Source organism: Ascaphus truei, chromosome 1, assembly GCF_040206685.1.
Source record: "Ascaphus truei isolate aAscTru1 chromosome 1, aAscTru1.hap1, whole genome shotgun sequence".
NCBI lineage: Eukaryota > Metazoa > Chordata > Amphibia > Anura > Ascaphidae > Ascaphus > Ascaphus truei.
In genome coordinates, this window is record NC_134483.1 from 46,898,516 (window position 1) to 46,924,742 (window position 26,227).

A 26,227-nucleotide genomic window follows, 5' to 3' on the forward strand; every position below is an offset into this window, starting at 1 on the left:
GGGGAAAGAAGGAGAAGGGGAAAAAACATGAAACAAAAGGAAAAAATCACAATAATGGAAAAAGGAAAGCAAACTAGTTTTCATATAAATACCAGACACAGTAGGGTTGCCAGGTGTTCGGTATTGAACTGGACTGTCCTGTATTTGGACACAATGTCCTGTAAAAAATTAGAGGCGATACTGGACATTTATGTGTCTGGTATTAGCTCTCTGTATATAGTGACCTGAACAGCTTGGAGGGGCCGCGGGACTTCCCCCGAACTGGGAGAGAGCAGGGCTGCTGCTACGGGGCTTTCCAGCTTCCTCCATCCTGATTGGTTGCTGCTGGGTAATGCAGCCATTCAGGAAGAGGTGTCAGGAGCCATGGGATGGGGCCAAGGAGAGGAGGAAACAGCATGGAGCAGAGAGAGGAGAGGTGTGTGTGTGTGTGTGTCTCGAGCACGTCACACCTTTCACCATTGTTTCTAGTATTTGTGGAGAAGCCACCTGGCAACACTAGACACAAAGTAAGTCCTGGTGAGTAAAAAAAAAAAAAGTGTCAAAAACCCTTCACCGTAAAGTGTACAGCAAAGAAAAATACCACTTAGGAATCCATGTTAAAATGGATAAGAAGCAAAAGATGAGACACTGTGAGCAATCATTTGCATGTCATTTCCCAGAATCCTAGGCTGCATGAGATAATGGGGAAAGGCAGGGTTGTCGACCTGTCTGAGACTCATGTGCTCATAAGGGGTATTTTTATTTATATATAAATACCATATGCTTAATAGCAGGTTATAATGACTAGAGGTGCAATCTCATGAAGTTATCCAGAAAACAACAAATCTGTAATGAATTTAACAGTCACATTACTTACACATATATGGTTGTGCTAATAGAACAGGTCTGGCTGCTTTAATTTTTTTGAAAAATAATTAGAAGTTGAATTTCTTAGGGGACATATGAATGGGAAAGTGTTTGTCAGTCAAGGGTTTCATTCCGCCTTCTCCCGCTCTATTCCTTTTGGAGAGCCGATAAGGGGAGAGAGGGGACTCTTACTGTAAAACCCCTTCAAAAGGTCTCCCCTCACCATGATTACAAACTAACAAAAAAATATATATATACTATATATATATATTTTTTTTTTTTAAATACCAATATAGTAGGTGTCAGATTTGGGTAAAAAAAAAAAATTACAACATTAATGACCCAGGTGTAAACCCTTTAACACGTAACTGCCATGAGTTCAATAGGAGGGATTGCCTTTAATGCATACAAGTCTATACAATCGAATGGCATATACTGTACCCAGTGCCCTTGACTGAAAAATACTGCGTTTCTGTGCTTTGTAGTTTGTTGTTTGTAGTTTAAGAAATGCCAGAGCTTTTTTACTTTTTGGCACAGCAGCACTCAAACACAACATACTTCTTAAAATATTAGTCAGGCCAAAAAATTGCGAAATACTCTACCACCCAGATATGTTAAGTAACTCAGCTAATCTTACAGACAGTGCAACAAAAATGTATTTGAGAATAGCAATTAAAACAATTGAGACCACCTGAATAAAGATGGTAAAATTAGCACAAAACAAACAGTAGACACCCCAAGCCACAAGTATTCAGAACAACATTCACATTTTCCTAACTGGTGAACATAGAAGGCTGGTTACCAGTCATTTTGTTTCAAAATCTACATCCTGCATGTCCAAGTACCCACTTGCAATTTTATTTTCATTACTATGCAGAATGTACATAAGGGGCACAGCAAGCTACCACATGCTATCACTAAGAAAGTACCGACAAACAGTAACTCGATTCTGTGCATCAAGGACCTGTACCTCTGCAATGTTATGTAAGCATTTAAGAACTGAACAACTCAAGGGTTCATTCGTAATGTGTTTTCCTCTTAGTGCCAGTTAATAATGGTTGCATTAAAACAGTAACCCAAGCAACATGATTCATTTTTTCACCAGAACTCAGGAAAGCCATCGGTGAAACCACATCGTTCTGGAAATGTGCCCCAAATGGAATGTGCAAAGATGGCTATGAGTTAGCAGCTTTCCGAGGCGAGCCAATCAGCGAATGATGAGGACTTCTTTCATGCCCATTATGGGGAAAAGTCCTCTTTTTAAAAAAAAAAATTTTTAATTAGATTTCTCCAGAACACATGGACATGTGAACAAATGGAAATGAACTTGTGATGTTTCTAAAGTACTAGGTACATGTGTGGAGAACTCTGTGATGTGGTTCTATTAATAGAACAAAAGAATATACCACTACCACAAAGAAATATAAAAATAGCATTAGTGACTCCCAATCTGTGACTTTACTCCTGATCACTTTCACTCCTTGTTCTGGAGATATTCATTTCTCACCATTGTTGTATGGTGGTAGGTCAGAAAATTTATATTTTAATAGGTACAATACGTATGACAAGTATTTCCAACCTTTTGTTAGGGTCAAACTGGAAATGTTTTTTAATCATTGCGTAGTAAAACTTGGGGCGTTATTTTAGACTGTTATCAGATGTATTTTATTTGCCTTATTGCATTGTAATCACCCTACCAGTCTCCTAGTTGGTCCACTGACACAAAGTTACTTCATTACTACGGGTGTGAAAGAAAAAGGAAAACAATAACCAACCTAGAGAAATAGAAAGTTCTCACTATGCATTTTCATATAAAAGTTTCAATTAGCTGTACTACTTTGACAATTTACAAGATTTACCAATTAACCCATCATTAGTTCCCTTCCAGCACAAGGCACCAGGGAAAATAGATTGTTACCAACAGTTGTAATTTTATAAGAGATTGTACATTAGCTTCATCTTTTGAAGAAATGCAATTTAATATCTTTTATAGAGCATACAAACTGTATCCCCCTTCATAATAGATTTTCAGATCGCATGTGCAGTATGTGCAGAAGAGAGAATGCTGATCAGTATACGCGACAAGAGTACAAAACTATCTAGGTGAGTCACTTTACTACACTCATTGACCCTCAAATGACTGATATCTTTCCTCAACCCATTCCAATATACTGTACCATCTGTTACAAACAGCACACTTGTGAGCACATGACCTATACATGCAATCAGGGTTAATACACACAGCCAACTCGCTGTCCCACCTTTCTCCTTCACAAGGTACTTCCAATGAGTTAATATTTACCTTTACTCCGTTACAGTATATATCTATCCACTGCCACCACCAAAGATAAACGCAAAAATATATATGTATTTTTACCAGGGTCTTCAGTCCCTGTTTACTTAAAAAAAAAAAAAAAAACTATGCACTTTAGACAGAAAAATCTGTCGTGGCAAAATGCTTGTTCTTGCTTCAACTACCTTTACACTTCCGTTCTGGCTGTCAGGCATTTTGGCTTGGCTACCAATTTTGCAAGGGCAATGGTACGTTTTTAATATATATCTTACCTGCTTACTTGGAAATTTCTCAAAACAAAACATAACAAAAAAATCTGCTTTTTTATACTGATAAATTTTCACTCACACATTTGTATAAGATAAGACTTTTTAAGACAGAATTGCATTCAAAGTGTTTTATTTAAATAAATCAGTTATGTAGTATTAGAGATGACTTACTACATTAAATAAACTAAAATATTCCCACTCTTTATGCCCTTTCGAGTGACTTTCAATGTGTTAAGCTTCATCGGGTTGCTGTAGCAACCATTTAGGATGCCATACAACTTCCTCTCTCGAAGTAGGCAGCCATGTTGGGTGCCCTGGGAAGCAGGATCTTAACCGAATGGTCATGGGAGAACGGATCGATTGGCAGCTTATTTAATTGCATTGCCGTGCATGTTAGAAATGACTGCATTTATTTAAACAAAATAAAAAATGGGCATGAGGAAATGCTGCTCTAAATCTGAGGGAGTAAGAAATTAACTCTCTAAAATAGGAAGTCGCCTAACAAATGATTTCACATTACAAGACTTTATATAAAGGTCTGATATATATATATATATATATATATATATATATATATGTACATAACTCACCTCAGCTTGGGCTTTTGCTTCTTGAATCAGTGTTATGATATCTGATTTGGATGTTACAGAAGTCAAAACAGCCTGCAGCTTATGTTGGTTCTGGGTCGAGACAATTAGTTGATCCAAACTAAATAAAAACATATGATTAGAACAGCTATCCAGCTGGCTACACGAGTACAAAATCCAAAAGTATTTCTCTACTTAAATCTGAAATGTGCTTGACCTGGACACATTAAAATAACTCTCAGAGTGACAAGTATTTGTTTTTGCCCTTTTAAATCACGACCACTTGAATTCTCATTTCTGCAGACTCGCCACGGAACATGAGAACACTTCAATCAGAAGCGGGCAGTAGATTTTGATAGGAGCAAATTCTGCTCGGGATTCCGCGCCTGGTTTACAAATCCTTTTATGTTTTGGGGGGCCAGTTGCTAGAATGAGAATAATGTCCTTGTTTTTAAAGCAGGCAAATACGATTGAAATTCCACTGTTATCATCATGGGAAAACCTTATCTGGAAGCTGGGCACTCAAGGATTATAGTTATTAAAACAAGATTTTTTTTTAAATACCAACGTTTTGGTCCATAGTCAGACCTCCATCAGGGCAAAAAAAGTCCAACTATGGATTGAAGAGTCGGTATTTTGTCTTTAATCTAGTTACAATAAATATACTCTTTGAGTGCCCAACTTGCAGATACGGTTTAGTGAATTACTCATCGAGTATCAAGAGACTTGATTTTATAGCTGGAGACAGCACATGTGTACTTGTTTTTTCTATATACATGTAGAATTCATCTTTGTGTGACTGCTCAGTCATGCTTTTTTTTTTTTTTTTTCATCATGGGAAAGTGACTTTATCTTCCTCTGCTTCTGGCATAAAACAAAATTAGATCAACATGGCTGAGAAATGAACCTAAAACAAATCGTATGAGCAGCACAGGAGTACTAAAACGCTACATTAGAGCAGATAAATGAGCTAAAGTAGTTCATTCACAGCAAGTAAAAAAAATGTACATTACATTTGTGTGTGTGTGTGTGTGTGTGTGTGTGTGTGTGTGTGTGTGTGTGTGTGTGTGTGTGTGTGTGTGTGTGTGTGTGTGTGTGTGTGTGTGTGTGTGTGTGTGCAGAGCAGATTTATGGTTACAAATAACTGATGATATTCACCACATCTAATCTTTGTTTATTTTTGTTTTTAAATTAATTGTATTTTTTATTTGCCCTCCTATCAAGACCATCAATAATAAAAGTCTAAATGAACAATACTGTACATGTCTCAATGCAGTCTAAAAATACCATATACTGTACAGTACAGATCTTTTCACTGTAAGTCAAACCTCACCTTATTGACCAGGATTTTCTGGTGAGCTTTCCATCATTTTTCACCTCATCGTCTGATGCTGACCCAGGTGTACCAATCCCAGAACATCCATCTCTGGAACTTAATCTGGTCACTTTGGAAAGGCATGTTGCAAGAGCCACATTGTGATTTGGTACACGATCAGCGCCAAAAGATCTTATAGGTGTAATTTCAAGTTCTGTTTTGAATTTGGAGGCCTTTGGTTCAACTGAGAAGTCCTCACTGCACAGCTTGTCAAGGTCTGGCATGCTCAATGCTCTTAGCTCCCGGAGTTTAGAGCGAGACAAAGATGGCTGTCTTATATGGGTTCCTGTAGCTCTGATTTTCTTTACTGGTGTTGTTTGTGCTGAATTCTCATTTTTCTCAGTCCCACTTTTCACGTTTTGATCTGTCCAAGGGATTTCTTTTTGGGTATCCACTGTATTCTTTTCAGTGCATGTTAAGGCCACACTTGAAGTGGATTTTTTAATTTGAGCTGATAAGGTCACTTCACTTTGGCTGTCACAGCATGAGCTTAAACTTCGCCTCAGAAACCTTGAGGTATCATCTGGGTTTATAGTAAAGGGCACAGAACCAGAAGATCTTCTACATATGGGAAGTTTGGAAGCAATAGAAGAGGAGTTTATATTAATAACCTTCATTATTGCTTTGTCAAAATTTGCCAAGTTTTCAAATGATTTAATTCTCTGCTTTACAGAGAAAGAAGAGGTAGTTTCATGTGGCCAGTTGAGTTCATAATAGTAATTTCTTTTAATACTTTTCAATATTTGGGTCCTGATGGAGTTCTTTTCATTAGTAACTGGACCATCGGCTGTCAGTTTTTGAAAATCTTTTGTAAGGTTTAGCTGTGGGTTTCCATTTTGCAAACTCTGCTCAACCATGTGAGTGGCACTTTGAATTTTGAACCATGCTTCTTGAGAATCGCATTCAAACATATCTGGTTCTGATGTTTTAGAATTGAGATGTGCATCTGTAGGACTTCCAATCACCTGTGTAACATTATGACCCATGAAATTTGGTAGTTGTGCTGGCATTGAATATGTTCTAGTAACTGGGTTAGATACAATAGTTGACTTTCCAAAACCCGTGGTATCCTTTTTTAGCTTAAAGGACTTATTTGCAGTTGGAACATGCTCACTGGCCAGGATGTCAGTTTTATTATAGTCATCATCTTTTTTCAATGAAGATAGGGGAGATGCCAACAGCGAAGATGATAACTTTACTTCCATAAATGTACGCTGAATATCATGGGTTTCTAATTGTTCTTCGTGGAGTGAGAGAGAAGTCACTGGCAGCAAGTCAATTCTATTTGTAATCAAGTCTTCCACAACTCCCATAGGTTCATGTTTTGAAACATTGCCTACAATGGAATCAGCTGTTTTGTTAGGGCACTTACTGGTTTCAGTTCCCTGATGAGGCTTTGCTGAAATGTTGACTTTATTCTCTGTTCGCATACAATCATCCACATCCATGTTGGCAAGGTTTTCTAAGAATCCACTCTGTCTGTTGCCTCCACTTGCATATTTTCCTGTTGATGTACCCAAATTCTGTTCAATGGTACATTTATCATTACCCCTACCTTCATTATCACTGGCACTTAAGTTTTCAGTTACTAGTGACGAAGGATCAGATTTAGGTAAATAAAGTACCGTTTTGTGTTTTTGTTCAAATTGAAGCGTGTTTGGAAAAATGGATGGTCTGCTGTTCAACTCTCTGACTGAAGATGAGCTATCATTCATAGAGGGCCTCTTTGGAAGAAGTTTAGGTGATGGCTGCGGAGATGGTTTTCGGCAATCATACTCCTCAGCTTTTCCAGAACAAGTTTTAGACGAGTCTAAGTTCGCCCTGTTTTTACTTTTGATACTTAGACCTTTCAGCTTTGGCCCTGGTTTTGACACCGGAGTACTCAGCATTTCAAAATTGCTGTTTAATTTCCTCTCGTCGTCATTGTGCAGCTTTGACAAAGGCCCATTCATCTTATATTTATCTAAAGTTGAGTTTTTCATCGTTTTTGTTTCTGGCAACATTTCCTTTTTTCCTTGCAAACGTGTATCGTTGGGCGTAGAAAAATGACTGCTTTTACCTATACTTTGAATGGAAGTTGACTTGGCACTGACAGATGCTGGAGAACACATATCCGTTCTCACACGGTTTTTAATATCACATTTTTCATTCTCGCTCAGATCCATACGGTTGTTGAGAGGAGGTCCGATAGTTGGATTTTCTTCATTCTTCAAAATGCTTAAAGAGCAGATTTCCATACCATCCTTCAACAAAGGCACATTTTCAGTTGAAGAACCACTTATATCCATAGCCTTTTCTTTTGCTGCTAATTCCACCATACCCTCTGTTTTTAAGGCACTGTCATCCTGAAAATCTCCTGAACATTCCTTGTTATTAATCGTCACTGGCAATTCCTGAGATCCCATGTTTAATAAAGATGTCACTGGTGAATGTGTTAAATTAACGGCTTTTCCAAAAGTGACCTGATCTGCAGATATTGGACAACGATTGAAATATTCTAATTTCTCCCGACTTGATGCTGAAGAATGCATTTCCTTGTGCGATTGTTTTTGTTCATCAGTAAATGCGAGTGATTGATAAAACAGACTCAATGCAGATATGTGGTGCTGCGGTGCACTGCTCAGTGTTTCGTTAGCACAACAGATTTCAATTTGCTCCTCTTCAGAATCGGTAGCATTTTGGGTTTCAGACACACATGAATGGTTCTGTAGTGATGAGATCATATCACTTGTAGAATCCGAAGGGATTTCCACTACAGACTCAGAGTCTGAGTCCTCTGCTGCTCCATACATAGAATTAGGGAGGTCAGTTGAGCTACTTTCAATTCGGTCTGACAAAGAGAAATCATCTTCAGTGAAGCTGCTAAAATTGCGAGAGTAATTACTTAAGCTGCTTTTGTTAACAGCAAATTTGTTTTCTATATGGAGAGAATCCAAAACAGAAAATCCCAAAAAGCTCCCAGTTTGATCTTTGCCATCAGCACAGTTTGTAATTATATGGCATGATTCCTTTCCAACAGTTGCATTGGTTTTAGTGCCTTGAGAAGTCCCTTCTTCTATGGTGGCGCCGACGTCTCCCGTGGTTAATGGATTATGGGAATTCACTTCAGAAAGAGGTAATTCACGGATATAATCATCAATGTTAGTAACTGGAATTCCACCACAACCCCTTAATGAAGAACACTGGCTGGTCTGATGTGTTTCTTGTTGTACCTCCGTGGCCACAACAACAGGGGATGCTATTGAATCAAACATACTACAGCCATTAATCATATCCTGGGAGTTTTGCTTATGCGTAGTCTGTTGATATTCCTGTATAACCATTTCGTATGGCTCACTAAATCTGCTTGTGTCATTCCCAGAAGCCATAATGTGTGACAGTCTATCCACAGCTGTAAGAAACAAATCATAATTTATGAGACTTGAAAAATAGTGAAATTGCATTCTTTAGTTTTCTATTACACTGCAACAATCCCCTTGACATATTCCTATTTTATTTAATAAAAAGACAAGTTACTGTACATAGTTACATAGTAGATGAGTTTGAAAAAAGACATATGTCCACCTATGTTAAATTTAAACGTCATATACTGTACTCATCCTATATTTGTATTTACAGTATATTGATTCAGAGGAAGGCAAACAAAAACCCAAAGTAAAACATCATCCAATGATGTCTTATAAGGGGAAATATAAATTCCTGACTCCAAATATTGGCAATAAGATTTCTCTCTGGGTTAACATCCTTCCCATATTTACTTATTTGATATATCTATGTATACCTTTCCTTTCTAAAAAAGATGTTCAACCTTTTTCTGAAGATATCTATAGTATCTGCCATCACAGTCTCCGTGGGTAACGAATTCCACATTGTAACTGCCCTTACTGTAAGGAGCCCTTTCCTTTGTTGCTGGTAAAATCTCCTTTCCTCCAACCTTAAGGGATGACCCTGTATCCTTTGTACTGCCCTTGGGATGAATAGTTCTTTTGAAAGCTCCTTGTATTGTCCCTGAATATATTTGTACAGCTGAACCCCGAGACCGCGTTATAACCGGGGTCGCGTTAAAATTTCACCGGCATCTAGATCTCTCTCCTCATTGCAGATGTCAGCTCTCTCCTCTCTTCATAGGGCTGTGTCCACGTGTCCTCGTTGCTTATAGAATAGGGCCCTAAGAGTCAGATGCTCCAACCCAAAAAAGACCGGTAGCAATGGTATATTAGCAGCCCAACACCTTATAGCACATGAACACTGGCTACCGGGGACCTGTGAGTGATAAGTGCCTAGTGTATGTGCAAGGTGCTGGTTTTCAGCAGTGTGTGCCTGCAGGGTGTCCTATAGCTGTGTGCTAGGCATATAAAATTACCTTAAACCTGCTGTTTATATGCCTAGCCCACTGCTATAGGACGCCCTGCAGGCACCCACTACACAGCCTTGGTGCCGAAGAGAGGCACTGACCCATTAGCCATTTACGCTTCTCTGTAATGCATACCAATTACATGATAATTGTGCATGTGATATCCATATGTAAGGTATCATTCCCATACAGACATTGAGTGCATGCTATAGGGATCTTCTCCGTTCACAGTGTCTGTGCTCTGTCTGGATCTCTTTCTTTTGGCCACTATTGCTGGCCCTAGTGCACCTGTCTGTTTCATGACCTCAGGTCACCGTAGGTAGAGCGGGTTTCATCTTGTGTGTTCAACTACTGCCTGGCATTGGGCACTATTACTAAGCCTGCTCTCTGCAAGTACTCCTAAATTCTTCTCCATTAATGATTAACCTAATTTTGCCCTATTTAATTTGTAAGTTGTCTGTTTATTCTTGTTTTCCAAATGCATAATCTTACATTTATCTGTATTAAACCTCATCTGCCATATATCTGCCCAAGTTTCCAGTTTATCTAAGTCATTCTTGAGAGAAATTACACCCTGCTCTGATTTTACTACCTCATACAATTTAGTGTCGTCAGCAAAGATGGAGACTTTGCTCTCTATGCCAACCGCAAGGTCATTAATAAATAAAGGAAAAAGCAGGGGTCCCTGTACCGAACCTTGAGATATTTCACTTATAACTTTAGCCCACCCTGTAAAAGTTCCATTTATGACAGCTCTCTGTTGTCTATCCTTCAATCCAGGTGCAAATATTTTTACAGAGTCCAAGTTCCTTTATTTTGTATACTAACCTCTTGTGTGGAACAGTATCAAAAGCATTTGCTAAATCTAAGTAGACCACATCAACAGCATTACCCTGGTCTAAATTCCTAATTACCTCCTCAAATAAACTAATAAGATTAGTTTGGCACGACCTCTTCATAAATCCTTGCTGACTATTACTAATAATTTTGTTATCTATTACAGTAGGTATTCCTGAATATTATCCCGTACTAAATCTTCAAGTAGCTTTCCCACTATTGATGTCATGCTTACAGTTCTGCAATTCCCCGGTTCTGATTCTACCTTTCTTTTTAAATATAGGCACCATGTCTGCTTTATGCCTATCGTGGTACTAAGCCCATGGAAATAAGAGTACTCGAATATTAAATATAATGGTATGGCTATTACTGTACTGAGCTCCTTGAGAACCCTGTGGTGCATGCCATCGGAGCCAGGTGCTATATTTACTTAAATTTTATCAAGCCGCCTATGCACTTCTTCCTTCGTTAACCATTTGTTCTTTAATATAGAGGTTGTGGCTTCCTCCTGTTGCAATATTTTTGCAATTGACTCCTCCTTGGTAAATACAGTACAAAGGTTCTGAGAGAGCACATTGAAAATTTTCCAGCAAACAAAGTACAGCTCAACCCCCTTATAACGCTGTGCTTGGGGTCCAAAGAATCACATCGTGCTATAAGCGGATCGCGTTAGAAATAATGTACAATTGTATGTGTAGCCCTGATGTAAATTTTCTCTTTCTGGCCCCCCTCCGCGAGTGCCGTGCGGTAGCGGGTGCCGCCGGAGGCTTTGACGGACCCGCCGGCACTTCGCGAGGGTGGGGGCCAGAGCAGGGAGCCGATCGGAGCTGTGGTTGCCGGGGACGCGATCGGGCCGTCGCTAGGGCCGCGATCGCGTTGCCACCGGCTGGGCGGCTTGTGAGGAGGGCGCCGCCATTGCGCATTAGCTCGCGCATGCGCAGTGAGTACAAAGCGCGCGATGGGACTCCAGAGATAGGGAGAGGTCGCGCGAGAGTAGGGAAGAGGATAGGAAGGTTGAGGCGGCCATTAGGGGTTCGCGCATGCGCGAGGGAAGCGCGCACGCGGCCCCAATGCTTTAGGCAGCCCCTGGGAACTACAATTCCCAGGAGGCTTAGGGAGACAGGCACCAGGTGCCCCAGAGGAGCCAATAGGGTTGGAGGAAGCTCAGCCCGGGAATATAGATTCATTTCCCGGGCTTTGCAACAGTCAGTCAGGGCAGAGCAGAGGAAGGAGTAGGAAGGGTGCAGGGAGCGCGTGGCTCCTGCATCAGGTAAGGGTCCTCCCTAGATTCCCAGGCAGGCCCCAATTCCCGGGTAAGGGCAGGGGGTAACTGAAGAGGGACGGCCTTAGCTAGGGAGGTGACCCTTGAGTGTGGAAGGTGCTGGTTTGGCAGTGTCGCAGCGGAGAGAGCTGTGGGCACTGTCAAAGAGGCACAGTGTGCTAGCAGTGTGTTTGCTGCGGGATCCAGGGGCTGTGTGTGATTGCAGCTGTCTGTGAGTAGTGTCGCTGTATGTGTTGGGCACAGTGCGTGCAGTGTGTGTGAAGTGTGGATCCCTGCAGGCTGACAGTGTGAGCGGTGTGTCAGCTGCAGGTGCTTTGGGAGTAGCTAGTTAATAGCTAGTTGTCAGTTACAGTTAGGACTGGGTAGCTGGGGGAAGGGGGGCAGGTTATGTCCACAGGCCCTAGGAGTTTTCCCCCAAGCCATCCCAGGTTGCGGTGGATACAGGGACAGGCCCTAGGTTAGGGTTGCTGTCACTCTAGCAGTAGTTAGTGATAGGGATAGCGGCGGTTGCTGTTCCCATGCGGTTGGTGTTGCCGTGATCCGGTTGCAGTTCCCGTGGAGCGGTGGGACCCTCGTTGGGGTCCACCGGCAGAGTACCTGGAAAGGATCAGACGGACGTCTGACCCTTTGAGAAGAGAGTTGCGGTCCCGAGCATCGGAGTGCTCGGAAGGTATCTTCAATATTATAAAGTGCACCAACTGGGCCCTAGCTTAACATAGTGACTGCGCAGTCACCCACGACCTTTCGCAGGATTGCGGGACATTGGGTGTGGGGTGATCACAGGACACTGGGTGGGGAACACCAGACATTGGGCCGAGGTGATGCGGATAGAGCATCCGGTTATGTTATGATGTTATGTACTGTGTTATGTGTTATTAAGTAAAGTGTTAGCTATTGTTTTATATCTACGTGTGTTATGGTATTTCTTATTCAGGGCTATCTTTCCTAACGGGGGATCCTGGGTAAGTGGAGGCGCTGCACCAGGTAATGGTAAGGGTTTCCCCCAGGCTCCCAGCTAGCGGAGGCTCAGATCTCCTGGAGCCGCAGGTGTGTTTCAGTAACCCTTTAGGAGCAGGTGTGTTGCAGGGATACAGGGACCGGTTAGACCACGAGGGGCCAATGTGAGATTGGGTGGGTCGGCCGGTTCACAAAAAGGGTTACATATGCATTGTACAATAAAGTATTTAAGATACCAATAATCGTGTTGTAAAGTATTCATAAATACGAAAATTGGGAGCCACGCTTGCATCGCGTTATAAGCGGATTCGCCTTGTAATGGATCGCGTTATAACTGGGTTGAACTGTATAATTTGTGTAAGTGGTAAAATGAAATGTAAATCAATCTTTCAAAATATTTCAACAAAATGAAGACACCCAAGAAACATTACAGGGCACGCGGGTAAATTCAGAATCCATTAATTAGAACTAACTAAATGTTCTATGAAGCAGTTATTGTCTTGTATCAAAACAATCTTCTAAAATAACAAATCCACATTTACTTCCTGAAGAGTTGAACAGTTTTGTCGCTGTTTGTAGCTTCCACCCTGGAAGGAAATATTTGGCAGTTTCTGAACTCAAATTACAATAACTTATGTGTTGGGAAGTATAGCATTTCAGAATATATTGGTTTATATGCTATGGAAAGAGGTATACAGAAGACATATATTGCAAAAATGGCATATTGGCTCTTTCATGAGCCAGATGAAAAAAACAATTTCTAAATGGGGTGTTACTTAAATTAGGTTTTCCTCTAAACACTGCAGATAATATTCAGTGTGCCAGCAGGCACTAACTCCCACCACATTGTGTGTGTGTGTGTGTGTGTGTGTGTGTGTGTGTGTGTGTGTGTGTGTGTGTGTGTGTGTGTGTGTGTGTGTGTGTGTGTGTGTGTGTGTGTGTGTGTGTGTGTGTGTGTGTCAAAAGGAGTGCTACATGGTGTGACCAATTGTATACAACAAAAGACAAAAATACCCAATGCTACATCCAATATGACAAAAAATACATAGTTAAATACTTGAATGTTTGTATTCTCATAAGTAAGGGTCATTTAGTTAAAAACTTTAGCCAAAGCAGTTTAAACTCACTCCTCCCCACTTTTTAAGTAGCAGGATTTTCATGTACCTGTGGAAGACTGCACTATTGAGATATTTCTCCCTCAATAACAGAGGTAAATGAAAATACTCACAGGTAGTGTTAGGACCTGCATACTGGTCATGCCGTGGCGTGGCTGCAGGCTTATAATGCTTTGGCCAAAGGGTTTAATTAAATGACCCTTACTTATGAGAAGACAAACAGATAGGTATTTAACTATATACTTTTTGTCATATTGGGTGAAGCATTTGGGTATTTTTGTCTTTTGTTATATAATATTCAGTGTGAATTTAATGCAGCGGTCTGCACTACTACAGTACTTTTTACTGGAGGGGTGCGGGGGGTGGGAGAGGTTACCATAATTAACAGAGAACATCTAATTATTTACCTGGGACTTTTGAGGATTGACAGTCAAATCACCAAAAGATATTAGATGCAAATTATAAATAAATCTAAAGAAATTGATTATCAAGAACATTTTCTAAAGTTTAGGAAATGATTGTCTGGTTTTTTTTCAAAAGAAAGTTTTCAATCGTTACATTTACCAAATAAAACTTGACGCTGTGTTTGGTTCCCTTCTGTAGCACATTAGGAGGGACTGCCCCTTTATTAGGGAAACTGAGGAGTTGCAAAATCGTAAATTAGTTCCTTTCCAGTCCAATAAATATTTTCAATGCATGTCTGTCTGCAGACCCAACCAGTAGAAAAGGGGTGCGCAATCTTTCTCCTCTGCCCCACTACCTGCCGGCTTTCAAACCTGCCCACCCCCACCCCTCTTTATCTTGGCTCCGGCGTTCTGACATCACAACGTCACAACATCAAGTTGCCATGGCGATGCGTCGCCAGAAGCCGCCTGAGCCGCTCCGCCGGCATTTCATTTAAATGCCTTCGGGAAGAGTGCGGGGGCCTCTGTAAGCGCCGCACCCCACTCCCCCATCCCCCCCCAGAAAATCTCGCGCTCGCCAATTTGTGCACCCCTGCAGTAGAAAACGCACGCCCCCTTTTTTCTACCCCTGGTGTCTGTTCATTTCTTTCTGGATTTGCTTCAGATGTTTCAACGTAGATGAAGTGCATTGCTACATTTTCCTATGGCAACATCTTGAAGACCAAGAGAGTTGGTAATCAAGTTGTGTACCACTGGTTCTGTGGTCCCAATTAATCTGTTTTCTTATCAGATTTAACATGGGTTCAACAAGATACAAGACTTGCACAATTATCACCACGTCACCATCTAAACACACTCCCCAGCACTACTAGCTGTATTTAAGGCAAGGATGATTTAACACCCCTTAGTATATAATATATAACCGTGTACATAAGGAAACGGCAAAATAAGAAACCGATAAATCATTTACTTTCTCTAAATAGCATTTCTAAAGTACATAACACAGTATAAAGAAAAGAGTGCATTAATAAGACTTAAATAGCATGCAATGAATTGATCATTCATTAATTGATTTGAGCAAACCTAAAACTTCCCCATGGCAATGTCCTTTACGCAGCAAAAAAGAAAAAGCATTCAGAGTATTTTCTGCTTAAGAAATATACCAATTAGTAAGCAATGTATAATTAGTTACCTGATACCAATTTATGGACTTCCAATGTTACAGCTGGAGGTAAGTGCTGGACAAAATCACAGGTTTCCTGGTATGACATCCCGCTCACTCGGATACCGTTTACTGATACAATCTCATCTCCGACAGCCAATTTTCCCATAGATTCCTAACATTACAGTTATAAATCAGGTCAAATCAGCTTCAGAATCAATCCCTGCATGAGCAAAGGGCAAAGAGTGCATACACACGCACCTACACACTCATATCCTGGCATGTGTTTATGAACATACAGTATTATTCTTATACAAATACATATACATACACACATACATACACACACATACACGTATATATCTGAAAGTTAGATTGTACTGTATTAATTTTTTTATGGCATGTTTGTTCTGCTTTATTGATTTAAATTACCCTTTCTAGATATATACGCATATATGTGTGTGTGTGTGTGTGTGTGTGTGTGTACGTACAAAATATATACAGTACAATCTAACTTTCAGAGATCTTCTGCCCCTGCTATAAGCTGTAAAATGGAAACATTTCTTAAAACAGAGCAGCTAATTAGCATTCAGATATGTTTTACCATGTGAAATAAAAATTATATTTAGATTAAAAAGCATCAATCTACTCAGTTATTAGTTAATAAGTGGCAGTAAGAGGGCAGCACAACGAAGATACTCAGACTAGGTGGAAACTGGCTCAGAGGAACGTGCTGCAGTTGTGGTGCATGTGATGCATGTTTGATTTTTCCATAACTCACTTATGAAGACTTTGAGCGGTACAGTCAGCAAGCACAACATGAGTGAGATAACCAGTTATATCCATCGTTAGCCTAGGGCTGAAGGTGGATTAATGGTTAATAAAATTATGTGCCTTATTGCATGTGCAGCTGCACAATAGACATGTATAGCATATGTATGCCAAAAGCTACATTACAAAGCCCTCTCCCGCCTTAAACCTTTCTCACTGACTGCTCCACACCTATGGAATGCCCTTCCTTTCAATACCCGACTAGCACCCACTCTATCCACCTTTAAGACCCACTTGCTTAAAGAAGCATATGATTAGCACCGTAGATATTACTAGACACGATACATAAAGCTTGGCCCCCAGCAGAAGCACTTACCAAAATGCCCTCCTACTGTTTATGTACGTTCCTCCTACATACCAATTAGATTGTAAGCTCCTCGGGGCAGGGACTCCTCTTCCTAAATGTTACGTTTGTCTGAAGCACTTATTCCCATGACCTGTTATTTATATCTGTTTATTATTTGTTATTTATATGATTACCACGTGTATTACTACTGTGAAGCGCTATGTACATTAATGGCGCTATACAAATAAAGACATACAATACATATCAATCCCATACAGTATGATTATATGACTGTGAAAAGTTAAATTATTAAATCACAAAACTAAGTATATGCATGGCAATAAAACACTTGGAATGTGAAGTTACCTTGTCTGCCTCTCCACCTGGCCGTAAACCAGTTATAATAACTCTTAAGGGAGTTTCTTTAATTTCCAAATCCAGCCCGATTGACTCATGCTCTCTGCAAATCAATTCAACTGTCTCGATGTTGCATTTTCCTGAGATCTCTGTTCCTTCAGTGATTTTCCCATGGGGAACAGGTTTCGCTGCTGGTTTTGCAGGCAAACTATTCTCCTCGCTCTTTAGCTTTGGGGAATTAGGGCATTCATTACCCAGCATGCTCTTCACCCTAGTGACAGCCTTGTGCTCCAGCTTTGGGGATCTCTTGATCTCAGATTGCCCTTCCAGGGGTTCCTTTATTCCCAAACTACAGGGACGTGCTTCTGTCCTACCTGAGTATTTAAAAGACTTGAGTGCCAAAAAAGGAGAGTCCACCATCTGCTCCATTGAGCTGTCTTCAGACTCCATTGAGCTGCCACACAGAGACGTTGCTGTTTCGCAGATAATATTGTTGGCCAGCTCAGTGTCCTGGATTTCATCATCAACGTCCAGGGAAGTGGTTGTCATAACAATCCCAGAATCCTCATCAGCATTTTTCTCCATGTTGTCCTTGAAAAGCCTCTCCTCTTTGTTGGTGAATTCATCCTCCTCAGTAGCATCATCCTCATCATCATAGCACATGACCCTTCGCTGACGTAGAAGAGGGCTGCGTATAGATTGTGGACTCCCATTAAGACTGGACTGGCGAGCAGCAGCGACATGCTTGTTAAATGGAGCAGGAATATGTCCATTTTTCTGGGAGGCTAAGGCACCACATTCTCCTTTTATCGTTCCATTTTCTTTGGGACCTAAATAAGATGAAATGTATGACTGTTTAAACCAAGTTTATAATCATGTGAAAACATAGCTCAATAATGGGCTGTTGGGTATGTTGATCCCAAATCATTTATGAGCTTCCTCTTCACTAAAATAGGAAATCGGAAATACGAATACAGATGTAGCAAAGCTTACCGTTTACAAAGGCTTAACGCGGCGAGGGGTCCCATTAAGATGCATGGACCCCCGCACAGCGCAATCGTGGCAGACACTGTCCCTAGTGCTGCCGACTTTAGCTCTAGTCTTGCTACATCTGTACTTTCCTACACGCCATCTATTGATGAATAATAACCTAAAAAAATACTGTAGCACTTAAAGATAGTACTTGGAAGATAATATGTTCCGATGTGAATGTTATACTAAAATCAGGGTCGCAGACAGAGGGGGAGTGCCGGGAACAAGTGTCCCAGGCCAACTTCTGAGCCCCGGCTCTCCCCAGCTGCGGGCCTCCCTCACTCCAAAGTATGTATTTGGGTGGAAAGGTGTGTGTGAGGGGAGGGGGGAGGGGCGCAGAGGAGGATTACTGTATGTATTCGGGGAGGTGTTAGTGCAGGTATGTATTTGGGGGGCTTAGTGCATGTATGTATTTGGGGAGGTTCGTGCAAGTATATATTTAGGGGGGTAGTATAAGTATGTATTTTGTAAGGGGGAATTGTATGGGTATTGGGGGGGAATTCTGTGTGTTTGGCCATGGGGGAATAGGGAAGGAGTGTGAGGAGGGGGGGATTGAGGGAGCAGGACTGAGTGAGAGGGCGGTAATTGAGTGATAGCGGAGGGGGGGGGAGATTGAGGGGTGGTGTATGAGGGAGAGGTGATGGGGAGAGAGTGAGGAAGAAAGGGGGTAAGAGAGAGACAATGGCTCATGAAGAGGTGTGAAATGTAGTGGCTCGCAAGATAGCCAACACAGGGGTGAGGTGGTGAAGGGGGGAAAGGGGCGGTCGAAACTTTAGTCCTGGGTCCCAGGTAATCTGTCGGCGGCCCTGACTAAAATCACTGTTACAAGTTATTCCCACCTTATAGTAACATATTTTGCGTGATTAAATGCCATCCACTCGTTTACTATATTGATATGATATTATAATCAAACACCCTACTAACAGCCTTTTCATGCCTATCTCAATTTTTTCTTTTTTACTATAATATTTTCTAAGTGCTTAATTATAAATGTTGCATCCAGATCTATGGAGCAATTTCTGGAGGATGATACTAAACATCACTAGTTTTCATTCACTATCTTTCTCCGACACACCTTCTGGTTCTTTTATATAATTATCTATTTTACTGAGGCAGTTACTGCCTATATTGGACATTTCAAGTGTCAAATCTACAAAAAGTCTGTTTTTCGGGAATATCTACCATGTTTCCAAGTATACGTTACTATTATGTATCAGTTTCATAGGAGAAAATGTGCACATTTTACTGTGCACTGTGCATTTTACTGTGTACTGTACACATACTGTAGTTGCTAAAGCTTCATGTATTTCATAAATGTCCTTACAAATGGCAACTTATCTGTGTTATGAGCAGTGTTTCCACTATCCATGACATTTCCTGGTTTCCAGCAACTTAGACTCCTCACCACGATCAAACTTAGAAAACCCGGAAAATGCAAAATGTCAGGAAATATTGGCCACTGTTAGTTCTGTGCATGCGCGCAGCTCCAATGGTGTCCTTATCTATACTGCTGGCGCCAAGCTACACAAGTGAGCATGCACATTGACCCTCTAGTCACTACAGTAGTTATCTATGTTGTGTGCTGCCATAGTTGCGTGACTCGCAGTGTCTGCTGCGTGTGCGCCATGCTTCTCAAAACCTCTGTGGTGTGAATTCCGCCTGTCCTGCACGCGACCCCACCTCCTTCCATTCCTTTACAGTGAGTTTAGGTTGTTACCTTCCTGATACAGGAAACAAGGTAGGGTGCACGGTGTGTGTCTCTGTCACACACAGTCTTTTTAACTTGTTTATTAATGACCTTGTGGTTGGCATACAGAGCAAAGTCTCCATCCTTGCTGATGACACTATATTGTGTAAGGTACAGTAGTAGAATCAGAGCAGAACGTAATTTCTCCCCAGACGGACTATGATAGACTGGAAACTTGGCAGGCAAACGGCAGATGAGGTTTATTTAATACAGATAAATGTAAAGTTATGCATTTGGGAAATGGGAATAAACAGGCAACTTAAAAATTAAATGGGGATAAATTAGGAGTCCTTGATGGAGAAGGATTTAGGAGTGCTTGAAGACAGAAGGCTTAGCAATAGTGCTCAAAGTCATGCAGTAGCTGCAAAGGCAACAAGATCTTATCTTGCATTAAACGGGCAAAGGATGGAAGGGAAGTAAACATAATTATACCACTTTATAAAGCATTAGTAATACCACACCTTGAATAAGGAGTATAATTTTGGGCACCAGTCCTTAGAAAATATATTATTGAACTGGAGAAAGTGCAGAGAAGAGCCACAAAATGAATAAAGGGGATGGATAATCTGATTTGTGAGGAGAGGCTAGCTAAATTAGATTTGTTTACATTAAAAAGAGATGTCTAAGAAGAGATATGATAACTATATATAAATATATTTGGGGACAATACAAGGAGCTTTCAAAAGAACTATTCATCCCAAGGGCAGTACTAACGAGACAGGGTCATACCTTAAAGTTGGAGGAAAGGAGATTTCAACAGAAAAAAAGGAAAGGGTTCTTTACAGTAAGGGCAGTTAAAATGTGGAATTCATTACCCATGGAGACTGTGATGGCAGATACAATAGATATCTTCAAAAAAATGGTTGCACATCTTTTTAGAAAGAAAAGGTATGCAGGGATATGCCAAATAAGTAAACATGGGAAGGATGTTGATCCAGAGAGAAATCTAATTGCCAATATTTGGAGTCAGGAAGGAGTTTATTTTTCCCCTTATAAGATATCATTAGATTTCACTGGAGTTTTTTTTATTTGCCTTCTCTGGATAAATATACCATAAAAATGGATATAGGATAAAGTATCTGTCCAAATTTAGCATAGGTTGAACTTGATGGACGTACAGTATGTCTTTTTTCAACCTCATCTACTGTGTAACTATATAACACTGTAACACTGTGTGTCCTATCACTGTGGTATGCCCCTCACTGTGTGTGCAGGCCTGTCACTGTTTGGACCACTCACAGTGTGTGTATGTGTGCTTGCGCGTCCATCACTGTGCGTGCGCATCACTGTGTGGGTATGTGCGAGTGCTCCCCATCACGGTATGTGTGCGCCAGCGGTGTGGCAAGTGAGACATTTGCCTCAGGCACATAGCTGAGGGGTGCATAAAGCAGAAAACTAATCAACAAAATTAATTCTTTTAGGACAGCCACTATCTTTGCGTGCGTGCCTGAGAAAGAAATAAAGTCTACTTCAAGCAGTGACATGAGAAAAATAGTGATCCGGACCTGTGAGAAGACTTTGAAATGTCACGCCCATCGGCGTGCTTTAAGCCAATCACATTGCCAAGAAGACTAGGGGGTACCTAACATACATAATATCTCGCCACATTTGAAATAACAACAGTCGGCTCTAATCTTCGCTATGCGACTGTTCACAGAATTATTTCCCGAATACAGGCTATTGTGTTGGCCAGTAGGTACACGTTTAAAAAAATATTCCTTTTGTTTAATGCTTGACGAATATCAAACACCATGAATTCCAAACGACCGTCTGGGGCAGAGTTTTGTAAACAATCAAAACTCGCCACAAGACCTAATGAAAAAATGTGGAAAGAAATAGGGAAATAGCTAGTGAAAAATAACCCAACGCTCCAAATGCACCTATCCTCTGAGCTCTCCAACGTTACAACCTCGACACCGAGACCTGATAGTGACAATGACAATGATCATACAACTTCAGCATCGATTGTTACCATTGACTAGCAGTTGGATCTTGTTGTTACAGCTTCAGCATCGATCACTGGCAATGACCAGAAACTCGACTACTTCGATATCACGACTGAAGCACACATTGTTAGTACCATATTCGAGATTGACGAACATCTCGATCTCCAAGTCTCAACTTCGTCACTGATGACGATCAGTGACATTAACATTGACCACAACTGGCAACAAAATTCAACTACAATGCAAATCAATTTTATATTCTTGCCACTGGGACAAAATTAGCTAGTTGCGGCACTGGTATGTGCACCCGTCACTGTGTGTGATTTGTGTGTGTCTGACAATATTTTTGTTTTTTAAATTCATCCTACTTTGTTCCAGATAAATGTGAACTCAACGAGCTTTACATAAGACTAAGGTCCCTGAAGCAGCCGATCCCACCGTGATCAGCCCATAACGTCCATTGATTGGAATGAGATGGCACTGGGCTTACTGTGCTAGCCCCTGAAGAGGTGATGCATCAAAGTCAGGTTCTTACTTGTACTCGTCCCCACCTTTAATTAAAATTTTCATCAAGGATTCTCCGCGCCCCCCTCCCCCGGACTTGAATATTTGTTATAACATCTATATTGTTTGATATTAGCAAATCCAGTATTGCCACTCTCCTGGTTGGTTCCTCAATAATTTGGATCATGTAATTGTCTTAAACATCCCCAAAAACCTGTTTCCTTTTGTTGTAATGCTAATCCCATTGCCCCAGTCTATGTGTGGATAATTAAAATAACCCATATTTGACCTTGTTTTGATGCCTTCTCCACTTGGAAAAGTATTTTAGCTTCCTCAATCTCACAGATATTGGTGGTTTATAGCACATCCCTACAATATATATATTACATACATATGTATATAAACACACACACACACAATACCCACTGTTTTTTTTTTCTTCTTTAAAATAGATTATAACCCCTTCAGTACTAATGTTGCCTGAAACCCATTGGTTTGCAATGAGTTGTAGGCACTGCTGGCAGGAAATAGATGAAAGAGTTTTTTCCAGCCTCTAAGCTCATCTCACAATTAAAGTTACTTAAATAAGATTTTAGGCTGATATGATTTGGCACTAATAAAAAGAAAGAATTTATCACACTAATGCCCAGCCTAAGATACAGTAACGGTACTTCTGAGTACTGTAAAAGTCATAAACGCAATTGAATGCTAACCCCTTCAGTGCCTTCACAGCAATGTCTTGCAGGGTATCAGATTGCAGCATCTAAAGACTTTATCTCTTTTTTCCACCCTATACTCACGGATATTTTCAACTCAGCTCTGGTACCTTTCCCACCACCTGCAAACACACAATAGTTACACCTATACTGCAAAATAGCAAGCTTGACCCTACCTGTCTAACGCCCCATGTCCCTTCTGCCTTTTCCCTTTCAACTCCTTGAATGCCTTGTATTCTCTCACTTATTCCATTTCCACCACCTCCTCTCTCCTAGATCCTTTACAATCTAGCTTCCGCACTGCTCACTCCACTGAAACAGCCTTCACGAAAAAACTAATGACCTTCATGCTGCCAAAGACCGAGGTCATTACACACTGCTTAGATTACTCGACCCTTCTGCAGCTTTTGATACTGTAGATCACATTCCTCTCCTTCACATTCTACATACTCTTGGTATCCATTACAGAGCTCTATCCTAGATTTCCTCTTACCAATCTCATCTTACTTTCGGTGTCTTGTTCACCAACACCTGATCCTCAGTGAATCTCTCTGTGGGTGTACCCCAGGGGTCTGTCTTGGGACCTCTTCTCTTTTCTCTCAACATACTCTCTCTAGAGGACTGTATCACAACTTTTGGGTTTGAATATTACCGTTATGCTGTTGACACACAAATTCACTTTTCAACCCCTGGCGTTACACCTGTTGTACAGACCAAAGTCTCTGAATGTCTCCCCGCTATATCATCCTTGATGGCCCTCTGCCGACTCAAACTTAACATGTCAAAGATGGAGCTTCTCATACTTACTCCCGAACCTGGTCTTACTGACCCCTTCTACACTGTTGGCAGCACTATCATACATCAATTATCACAAGCATACTGCCAGGTGTCACATTTTACACCTGACGATAGGATGATGATAAGGATGATGATAATAAGGAGGAGAGAGAGAGATTAGCGTTCAGGGTAGATGCCAGAGCAGAGAAGTCAATAGAGCGTACTGTAGGTCTCGAGAAGAACAGGTAGGAGGTGCACAAATGGAATGAGTGGTGGTAAATATGTGGTGATGGTTAGCGGGAGATAGAGAATTCAGAAAGATACTAGAACACAAGTAATTAGTCACTTATATCTACATGCATATACAAAAGAAATGTTAAAGTAAACAAGGAAAACTAAAATGATCCTCGCAAGCAGCCCAAAGACTTGTTCAGGCAACACAAATTTTAGTAGCTCTGTTTTTCCAAGAATACATCCAGACACTGGCACAAATTCATGGAAACAGCTTTAGCCTATTTCACAAAAAGAATTATACCTAATTTATGAGCGCACCCTCCCCCCACCAATTCACAGCACATTGTATTCACATATGCAAGTTGGAAGGCTGGTGTGTTATAAATATTGTAACCAGAACATTATCAGTCTCACACTTGGTTCACGGTGAGATCTTTTTTTCCAGCCTACACAATGCCAAAAAGTCCCTGGAAAATGAATTTCCCAGTGCCAGTTTATTCTTCAATGTTGACATATTCATAGGCTGGTAGCATGGAAAAACCCCTTCTCATCTGTCTGAAAAACTAGCCATGAAATAAACAAGGCGGCTGTGAAACAAATTGATTTCCAGTATATCAATAACACACTAGCGCCTTCAATGTTTCTCCCTCCCGCTCCGAAGAGGTTAAAAACCCTTTCTCGTGTCACAGAGACGTGCAATACATTTAAACATATTGAGACTTGAATGCTAAGAGCTCATTGAGCCATTATCATCCAGTTCAACATACACCAAAGAGTGAGAGCAGGAGTGGCCCTCTCCAGTCCTCAAGGGCCACCAACAGGTCAGGTTTTAAGGATATCCCTGCTTCAGCACAGTTGGCTCAATCAGTGGCTCATTCTTAGACAGAACAACTGATTGAGCCACCTGTGCTGAAGCAGGGAAATCCCTAATACCTGGCCTGTTGGTGGCACTTGAGTACAGTACTGAATTATTATACCACTGGGCTAGCATGTCCCTTTAACAGAGTGACAATACTGACAAGCCTTCCTTAAACAACAGATACAAAGTATTAGGACTTTATACAAGAGGGCAAAAACAATTAGCAATTTAAAAGAACCATTTACTTGAAAGATAATAGCTTTCGTGAATAAACCGTGACCATACAGTAGAAACAGTGTTAAAAATACTGCAGTCTAAACGAAAACAGCAGTTACTCTGAACAAGTACTCTTGAAAAGTGTTCAGTGCAGTAGTGGTTGGTAATTACGGTACTGTAGGTACTTGCATCTGAACTGAGAGACTCAGATTCCCAACAAAACGTACCCTTAGTCTCCACAGTAAGAATACTACCTTAGAAGCAGGTAAACCAGGACTGAATTCCAATGTCCGCTCTGCTTGTGACCTTGGGCAAGTTATTTTTTTTATCTCACAGGGCACCAAGCACCAAACTTGAATGGCAAGTTATTCAGTGTAGAGACTAAACTACATTGTCAGTGTTATATAAGAAACAGTGACTTCTACACCAGAAATTTGTAACCATGTATTTGTAACCATGCATTGTTTGTCATCTTCACTCTATGCCAGCGGTGCGCAAACTGGGGGGCGCGAGACTGCCGGCGGGGGGGCACGGGGTTTACAGAGGCCTTGCGCGCTTCCCGAAGGCACTTAAATTAAGTGCCGGGGGAGCTGTAGAGCCTCTGTAAACCTAACTTACCGTGGCTCCGGCGGCTTCCTCCCTGCGTCGCCATGGCAACGCGGCGTCAAAATGACGCTGCGAGGTCATGTGATGTCACATTGCTATGGCAACGTGACGTCATTACGCCGGTGCGCGGGTAAGGTGGGGTTGAATGGGGCGCGGGAGTGAGGGGACAGCCGGCAGGGGGGCGCAGGGAAAAAAGTTTGCGCCCCCCTGCTCTATGCCCAGGACATACTTGAAAACGAGAGGTAACTCAATGTATTACTTCCTGGTAAAACATTTTATAAATAAAGAGAAGTACTATACCAACCTGCAAGACAAAAAAGGGTCTGAGGCAGAGGCTGACTGCAAAGAGACCAGCAAACAGCTTACTATGGATATTACTAACATGGTTTAATACATTTCTAAGTGGAATTAAGGAGCCTTGTCAGACAGCAAATGCCTTGTCTTGACCCATCAGACTTCAGTATTATCAGCATTGAGATTTTCTAAATAATTTACAATGAATTCCCTCCCAGAAGAGCTTACACTCTAATGCCCAAGGAGCAGTAAGATACAGCAACTGGCTTAATATCCAGGCATTGGCTTTAGCACTACTCCCCTTCTCCCTATTGTGGCTCCATTGCATTACATACAGTGCA

At 41.1% G+C, this 26,227-nt stretch overlaps 1 protein-coding gene across 4 annotated transcripts in view; it reads right to left on the bottom strand.

Annotated features, from left to right (window-relative positions):
• The window catches only part of PDZD2 (PDZ domain containing 2), a 385,311-nt gene that overhangs the window by 36,715 nt on the left and 322,369 nt on the right, over positions 1–26,227 (bottom strand). For all 4 annotated transcript variants that reach the window (XM_075587491.1, XM_075587482.1, XM_075587505.1 and 1 more), the window contains 4 exons: positions 16,965–17,785; positions 15,512–15,656; positions 5,329–8,761; positions 3,999–4,116 (listed from right to left, as the gene is read on the bottom strand). In XM_075587491.1, the coding sequence (XP_075443606.1) occupies positions 3,999–4,116; positions 5,329–8,761; positions 15,512–15,656; positions 16,965–17,785 (4,517 nt within the window). The remainder of the gene's footprint in view (positions 1–3,998; positions 4,117–5,328; positions 8,762–15,511; positions 15,657–16,964; positions 17,786–26,227) is intronic.